Genomic DNA, 8,778 nt, shown 5'->3' with positions numbered 1-8,778 from the left:
AACATATTGTTTATGGTCACAGACGAATAAACCAAAAATACAAATAAAAGCTAAAGTGTAGATCGAATAAATAGTATTTAATTGGTGGGAAAGAAACGACGACCCTGTCGTATAACAATATTTGGATCTTGTTCAAAACGGGGGCACCAGTATTTTCTTAACGAAACACTGAAACTTGGGACGCTGTTAGAATGTGTCATATAAAACATCTTTTTCTTTTAGTCTTCTTAACAAAAAAACGTACGTCGCAAGTTATTTCATGTTAAAGTTGTCGTATTTCTGTAATTTCAACCAATGACTGACGTCCATTCAGCCGTAAAAATTAAGTGCTGAAAACTGGTGCCCCCGTTTTGAACAAGATCCCAATATTTTGCAAATGTTTTCATAAATGACTTCATTTATGCTGACCTAGATAATAATAATTACATCGAAAAATATCTTAGCAATGAGAACCCAAGTTCGAAATTTCCCCAAGACACTGGATGAAGGCTGGAGGGTCTATCAGCCGAAACGTGACCATCCTGCCTTTTATTCAGATACAGAATATTGAAGATCACATCTCTTCTCTTTTGAAATCTGTATAATGTGATTTTAGAAAGATTTGGTTGCTATTCCCAGCAAATCAAGTGGCCATGTAAAGCCCTCCCTGTTGGCTGTATTGAATGTAGTTGATCGAATTAGAATCAGAGATTGAACCTCTAATGTTTAGTATTTAAATAAAATAATGCAAAATCTGTGAATTCAATGGTTTATTGATTGGATAAACAAGACATGATTAAATGTAAAAATGACAGAAAAATAGTAGTAGTTATATGTAGAATAGCATTATATTTTCTTTCCTTTGTGAATACATTGATGATTATATAAGTTATCATAGAATGAACATTGACAAACACTATGTATGTTGGTTTTACAAAACATGTATGGCATGCCTTGCCTATGTAATGTAAAAGGTGATTAAATAGGTGGCATGAGGAAAAGCATTTAGCTTTAAAAGATTATTTCAAAATGAGATGAGTGATTAGGTAAAGTCAAGAGTAAATAATGCTTCAGTAAATAAAAAAAAAAGGTCTTGAGAGGCCCATGGTTGCATGAGGTAATGAATTGGTACAATAACACAGTTACACTTTGTATGTGAACAGCTAAATTACCAGATATCACAATGCTATGACTTTTCTCTTGTCCAAATACATTTGAGTGTATGTAAAATGTTTGTTTGACAATAGATGTCACTAATATGGCTTCTCTATGAATGCATTTACGTTTATGTTTTATGATTTACTACAAATGTGACAGTGATATGGCTTCTCTCCTGTAAGAGAATATTTATGTCTTAAGTTACTACTTCAGGAGAATGGTTTACCACAGATATCACACTGACATGGGGTTTTTTTTTTCCTGTATGGATATGTTCGTGTTGATGTAAGTGACCAAAAGTAGAGAATGATTAACCACATATATCAGTTACATGGTTTCTCACCTGTATGAATACATTTATGTCTAGTGAGACCATCAGTTCTAGAGAATGATTTACAGCAGATATCAGTGATGTAGCTTCTCCCCTCGATGAATACTTTTATGTGCAGTGAAACCACCAATTCTAGAGAATGATTTACCACAGATATCACACTGATATGGTTTTTCTCCCGTATGAGTATGTTTGTGTTGATTTAAGTGACCAGATTCAGAAAATGGTTTACCACAGATATCGCATTGATATGGCTTCTCTCCTGTATGAATATGTTTATGTGTAATGAAACCATTTTTTCTAGTGAATGATTTACCGCATATATCACAGTGATATGGCTTTTCTCCTGTATGAACACATGTATGTCTAGTAAGACTACTATTTGTAGACAATGATTTACCACCGATATTGTTTTTCACCTATATGAGTACGTTTGTGTTTATTTAAGTGACCAGATTCAGAAAATGATCCCATGACACCGTTGTGGCATTAATTGTTTTCACCTCAATAGACGTCAGTGATTGGTTGAAATTACCGAAATACGACAATTTTTTTACATAAAATAACTTCGAATACAAAATTTTTTTATCTGTTCTATACCACAAAATATACAAACATTCGAAGTTTGAAAGTGTTTCGGTGCCAAAAACACTGCAAAAAAAAATGTTGCCCGTCAAACCCCAAAGATCCGGCGATCCTTCGTTTTGAGTAACATAACTGTCACTTCTAAACCACTGCCTATTTGGCGTTTCTTATTTTTGCTTCTGCCTTTCTGTTAGAAACGTTTATCTGGGAATTTACCTGAAGTGGAAAAAAATCATATGCAACAGAAAAGCGTCCTTAATAACATTTTTGTGTACCAGACCTTTAGCTATTATTTTTAGCATAACGAGTTTTCTGGAGAGAGCTTTAGTTGCCTTTTTGCCGGTTTGTTGCTTCAGTACGGATGCACAAACGCACAAAACGGAGAAAAACAAATATGGACGACTTGTTCCGAAACACCCTGAGTGGGGGAACAGTTCTCAAAAATAACCTCCAATTGTTTTCCCAAAAATTCCCTATGTCCTTGGAATCTACATAGTCCGAGGCATATTTGTAGAGAATTTCATTAAAAAATCCAATTCCATTAAAAATCCAAGTTAAGACGAATTGAAATGGACTCTGGTGAATTTTCTGAAATTCCCCACCCCAAAGCTTCCTAAAACACTTTTCCCCAAAATTTTTTTCTATTCGGAATTTACATGATATAACACATATTCGTAGAAAATTTCATTAAAAAATATCCATTTTTCTGAAAGTTATGATCATCCAAAGTCGTGGGAGCAGAAATCTGTAGTTATGCCAAAATTTTGCTTTTGGATGCAAGAAACAGCTTGGACCTTTTCCTTGAAGTTTTACACAACCGTTCAACCTACAAAAGTTAATGTGTGATAAACAAAATAGGAATTTTTAAAGAAGTATCTTTTAACATCCAATGGCCACTAAAAGAAAATAGAAATCAAAAGGGTCTATAGATTTTAAAAAATGGTTGAGAACCTCTTGACTAAACCCTTGACGCAGGTGCCCCAGCATGGTCGCAGTCCAATGACTGAAACAAGTAAAAGTAAATCGGTGTTTATTTTAAAATGTCATTAAGAAATTCTACTTAATAGAGCGAATTAAGATTTTTGACAACAGAAATTTAAAAAAACCAACTCGGAAGTACGAAAGCAGCTGAAATGTACCTACTTCTTGTTGATATGATGCTAGGTTAATTTCATAAATATATTATCTCGAAAAGTGTTACTTCATATATAAAATAAACAGTGTTAAATGTACAGGGAAATTGAAAATTTTACTTAAAATACACAGCTGTTGCGATTCTGTACATTTCTATGTTTGCAATATCTGTCGGAATGTAGAATTGTAGGAACACCTGCAATTGTTATGAAACTGAAGAGGTTTCTGAAGAAGAATGAGTTATCTGTCTGCCTATAGATGAGTTCGAAGAGTAAATTAAAAGCAACTCTTATTTTGAATATATGTTCATAAAAGGAATTCTGCAAATAATAACACCCGGTGACAATCTCCGAATGTTTAGTACGTTTCGCTTTTCCCTCTTCCGAGTCAGTTTTTACATTTCACTTGTCAAATTTCAGTTCCACGAAGATGTTATTTACTCAAGACAAAGGTTAAAAGAAATAAGGAAGTAGAAATTAGAAATTTATGGAGAAATACAAGTAAGTCTTTGATTCAGCATTGTGGAAGTAATAACTTGATAGATCCATTGTCTAATAATAATTAGAATTAGATATATGCACTTCTCTGTAGTAAAAAGATGAACGGATTACGATGTAAGTAATTATGGAAAATTGTATATTTATTAAGAGTTGGGGAAATAGAATTGCTTCAGTATTAAATGGTTCAGACACCATCTTTATGAAAAACACTATGAATGTTAGTTGTAATGTATTTATTGAGAGAAACATTTAACAGTTTTTAAGAAATAGATATACTTTGAGAAAACAATATTAGTCAAAGACCAATATTGTTTGTTTGTTTTTTTTTTTTATCCCAGCAAATATTGAATACAAACTCCAGACAATAATTCATCGGTCATATTTTTCTGAACCTGATTTATAACAAGTGTTCGTTTTCTATCTGGTGGGGCCATACGGAGTGTTTAAACCAAAATTATGCCATCTTTTCTACGTTAATATGTTTGTTTTCGTTTGATCGACCAGGCTTGACCTGGTCCTAAACAGCAACCACTCTCATAGGGAGCCCTTAAGTGGTCAGTCGTCATGCTAGAAATAGTAACCAAGTTTCATTCTAATTATATCTTTGTGTTTCGAAAATTGAGGGCAACGTAGGATAATGTAGTCCTAGATATAAACTGCCATAAGGAAGACTGGGATGGTCATGTTGCTTATTGCCAGGTCAGACTTGATTCAAAATTAAATGACATGCCAAATTGATAGATCTAATCAGTCAAGGCTGCCCAGGGTTAAACCTCCTCCTCATCATCATTATCATTTAACATGTGTTCCATGCTGGTATAGGCTGGATGGTTCAGCGAGATATGACAGGTCTAAGGACTGCATTGTGCTACAGTGTTTGCTGTGACATGATTTCTAACGCTGGATGCCCTTCCTAACACCAAACATTTTACAGTGGGCATTCCTCCAGATGTGTACTCCCCACCGACTTTGTTGCCCCATAATTTCCAGGAAAATGGATATTTTTAAATAAAATTTTCGATAAATATGCTTCAGATGATGTAGATCCTCATTAAATCAGAATTTGCTGTGAAAAATGTTTCCAAGGGTGGAGAGTTTCGGAAAAATGTACACAAGACGGCTTTCTTTACACGTAACATTCAGAAAAATGGGTAATTTTTAGTGAAATTTTCTATGAATACTTTCAAGAGTGTGTAAATTACAATTATATCAGAATTTAATATAGAAAATTAATTTGGTGGACTCATATATATACATACTGACACACGTCACATATATCTAGAAAGTGAAACTTGAAATTTTGAAAAGATCTGTGATGCATGCCAGTATGTGTGCATGATCACTATTTTACTTTTCACATCAGATGCTGATATAATTGTCATTTGCACACTCTGCATGTAAAGTAATTTCGTGTGAAGTTTTCAAAACAACTCACTTCACCCTTGGAAAAATTTATTCAGCATATATTCCAATATAACGAGAATCTACATCATCTGAAGCATATTTGAAGAAAATTTCATTTTAAAATATTCATTTTTCTAGAAGTTGTGAGGAAACAAAGTCAGTGGGGTACACATCTGTAGGAATGCCTTACAGGGAGCAATTTCATAGCACCTTCTATTCTAGTGGAGTTAAGTTTGTAGTTCACAACACTAAGATCTCCTTTTGACTGTATTGGGCTACAGCAGAGAGGATGGTAGTTTAATGCTAGTTTTTAAAATACGAAAGAAGAGGCCAGAAAAGGTTTTTTGCTGTAGAGGAGCTAAACGGCTACTTACATTGGAGAAGAGTAGATGCAAGGAACTGCGGTGGAACTGGAAAGCGAGATGAAATAATAGTAATGAAGTAGAAGTGACCCCTTTGATTCCAATTTTGTATGAGTGGACCCTCATAGCCATTCAATGTTTAAAAAATTCTATTATATTTTTAGAATTAAATATTAGTAATTATATGAAAAAAAAAATGCAAATATTTTGTGTATTGTAACCAGTTTATTGCACATAAATTTTAACAACAGAATCTTATATGGACCCTGGTTGAGAACCACTAATATACATAATGTTACACAATCTGAAGATGCTGCTGTGGCAGATTTCACACAATTTTAACAACAAATTAATAATGAAATTTAATTGTTCATTCACAGGTTTATCAGTATTAAAATGTGTCATCCTCTATGTCTTATACTGTTTCTTTATTCTTTCAGATTTCCAGGTGACATTGGCATAAAAAAAACCATTTACATCAGACACTGTGTCAATATTCATCATGTTTTAAAGACCAAAGGAAGATGTCATATGAAATATAGAAGATAAATATAATCCTAATATTTAATATTTCCTTTAAACTAAGATGAATATTAACACTTCTTGACTTCAGTGCCTGGGATGTGTTCAAGAAGGTTTTTTGCATATTAATTAAATTCAGGAAATTTATAAAGGTATTTGCATCGTCTTCAAATATTGACAGCAATCATTGTTGATGGGAATATAGCAAGAGAATTGTTTCTATTGAGTAAACGATACAAAGTAAAGAGGTAAAAAATGGAGGCAGGACTGATTTTATGTGAAGATATGTTGAAAGAGATTGGAAAATCATCCAACCAGTGTGATGTATGTAATAAGACATTTTCTCAAAAAGGTAACCTTGTTAAACATCGACGTATTCACACAGGAGAGAGACCATATCACTGTGATGTCTGCAGTAAGTCATTCTCTGGCAGTAGTGACTTAAGTAAGCACAAACATGTTCATACAGGAGAGAAGCCATATCACTGTGATACTTGTGGTAAATCATACTCTCAGAAAGGTAACCTAACCACGCATAAGCGCATTCATACAGGAGAGAGACCATACTGTTGTGATGTCTGTGGGAAATCTTTCACTCAGAGTGGGAAGTTAGCTACTCACAAATTCAGTCATACAGGAGAGAAGCCATATCACTGTGATATGTGTGGTAAATCGTTTGCTCAAATAAACAGCTTAACTAAGCATAAATATATTCATACAGGACAGAAGCCATATCATTGTGATATTTGTGGTAAGACATTTTCCCGAAATGATGAAGTAACTATTCATAAACGTGTTCATACAGGCGAAAAGCCGTTTCACTGTGGTGTCTGTGGTAAAACATTCTCTGGAAGTAGTAACTTGACTAAACACAAGCGTATTCATACTGGAGAGAAACCATATCATTGTGATGTCTGTGGTAAATTTTTCTCTCAGTGTAGTGACTTAAGTACACATAAACGTATTCACACAGGGGAAAAACCATATCACTGTAATATCTGTGCAAAATCATTCTCTGGAAGTAGTAATCTAAGCAGACACATACGTATTCATACAGGAGAGAGGCCATATCATTGTGATATTTGTGATAAATCTTTCTCTGAAAATGGAGCTTTAACTAAACACAAGCGTATTCATATAGGAGAAAAACCATATAGATGTGATATCTGCGATAAATCATTCTCTCGTAGTAGTGACTTAACGAAACACAAGCGTATCCATACAGGAGACAAACCATATCACTGTGATGTTTGTGATAAATCTTTCTCTGAGAATGGAGCATTAACCAAACACAAACGTATTCATATAGGAGAAAAACCATACAGTTGTGATATCTGTGGTAAATCTTTCTCTCAAAGTAGTAACCTATCCATACACAAATACATTCATACAGGAGAAAAACCATATCACTGTGATATCTGTGATAAATCCTTTTCTCAGAAGCGTAACTTAGCTACACATGTACGTATTCATACAGAAGAGTAACTGCATCAAAATGAAAATTCATTACATAACAACAAACCCTTGAAAACCATTTTCTCTGAAAAAGTGGCATTTAGCATTTTGGACTTTACTCTTGTCGGTAACACTACTCATCATGGTTCCTTTTTTTGTGGTCATTTGCCTATCCTGACACATGCAAGGATACACACAGTTTGACATAGTTCTTCATGTGAGAAAAAGTATATAACTCTAAATGTATTCACACAAAAGAATATATATGTATAGTGTGTGAGAATTAACATTCAGCACTATATAAGTCAAATTGGTGAGATAACTCACATCGGTGATATTTTCAAGAAGAGCATTCCATCAGGATCGTAATCATCAACATCTTTTTAATGTCAACTTGTCCATGCTTGCATGTGTCAGGTGAGAGTATGTCGAGGCAGAGATTTCTCTTGCCAATACTCATTTCGTTTGCAAACTAATAATCTTCCAATCAATTCAATGCCAAACTGCCTGGACCTGTTTATGTGGAGAACTGGAATCAAACAACACTATATGAATTAGCCTTTTGTTGACAAAAATTGCATCATATGCCAAGACATATGAAGAAACGCAGACATGCTTTCATGATAGGACTGCTGTTAGTGAAGCCGTCTATGATAATAAACATGAAATTGTGATTTCTTATTTCTTTATTGCCCACAAGGGGCTAAACATAGAGGGGACAAACAAGGACAAACAAACGGATTAAGTCGATTATAATGACCCCAGTGCGTAACTGGTACTTATTTAATCGACCCCAAAAGGATGAAAGGCTAAGTCGACCTCAGCGGAATTTGAACTCAGAACGGAGCGGCAGACGAAATACCTTTAAGCATTTCGCCCGGCGGGGTAACGTTTCTACCAGCTCGCTGCCTTTATTGTGTCTTTCTGTCTGTCTGGGACCCCTGTAACTCAGTCTACATTTGCACTACATAGACATATTATACTTTTTTGAAAGCAGGATTGCAAATCTGCCCTTCATTTGGTTCTTGAACATCCAGCATTTAGATCAGGTGTGGACGAGGATTTGTTATATATTAACAGTTGGAAATTCAAATTTTAAAAGAACTCAAAAAATTTGTGAACTTACAAGGTTTTTCATTTAAAGTAATACCATATTGGTAGGGTACCAATAAATACTTTATTTATTATCATTGCAGTTTTGGGCTGCAGGCACAATTAGCCCTCTGTGGGAGTTAGCTTAAAAGTCTGCACAAAGTGTGGCTTATAAAAGGTGACAGAACCTATGTTAAGTTGAGGAAAATACAATCTCATTCATACACATATATATATATGATGGGCTTCTTTCAGT

General features: G+C 34.3%; 1 protein-coding gene across 1 annotated transcript in view; it reads left to right on the top strand.

Annotated features, from left to right (window-relative positions):
• Nucleotides 1-8,778, top strand: part of LOC106878335 (zinc finger protein 91) — a 20,830-nt gene that overhangs the window by 548 nt on the left and 11,504 nt on the right. Inside the window, exons 2-3 of the mRNA XM_052977731.1 lie at nucleotides 3,607-3,687; nucleotides 5,894-7,457. Coding sequence (XP_052833691.1) covers nucleotides 6,231-7,457 — 1,227 coding nt within the window. The 5' untranslated portion in view covers nucleotides 3,607-3,687; nucleotides 5,894-6,230. The remainder of the gene's footprint in view (nucleotides 1-3,606; nucleotides 3,688-5,893; nucleotides 7,458-8,778) is intronic.

The sequence above is a fragment of the Octopus bimaculoides genome, chromosome 28, assembly GCF_001194135.2.
Source record: "Octopus bimaculoides isolate UCB-OBI-ISO-001 chromosome 28, ASM119413v2, whole genome shotgun sequence".
Lineage (NCBI taxonomy): Eukaryota > Metazoa > Mollusca > Cephalopoda > Octopoda > Octopodidae > Octopus > Octopus bimaculoides.
This window is presented reverse-complemented; position numbering and strand designations above follow the sequence as displayed.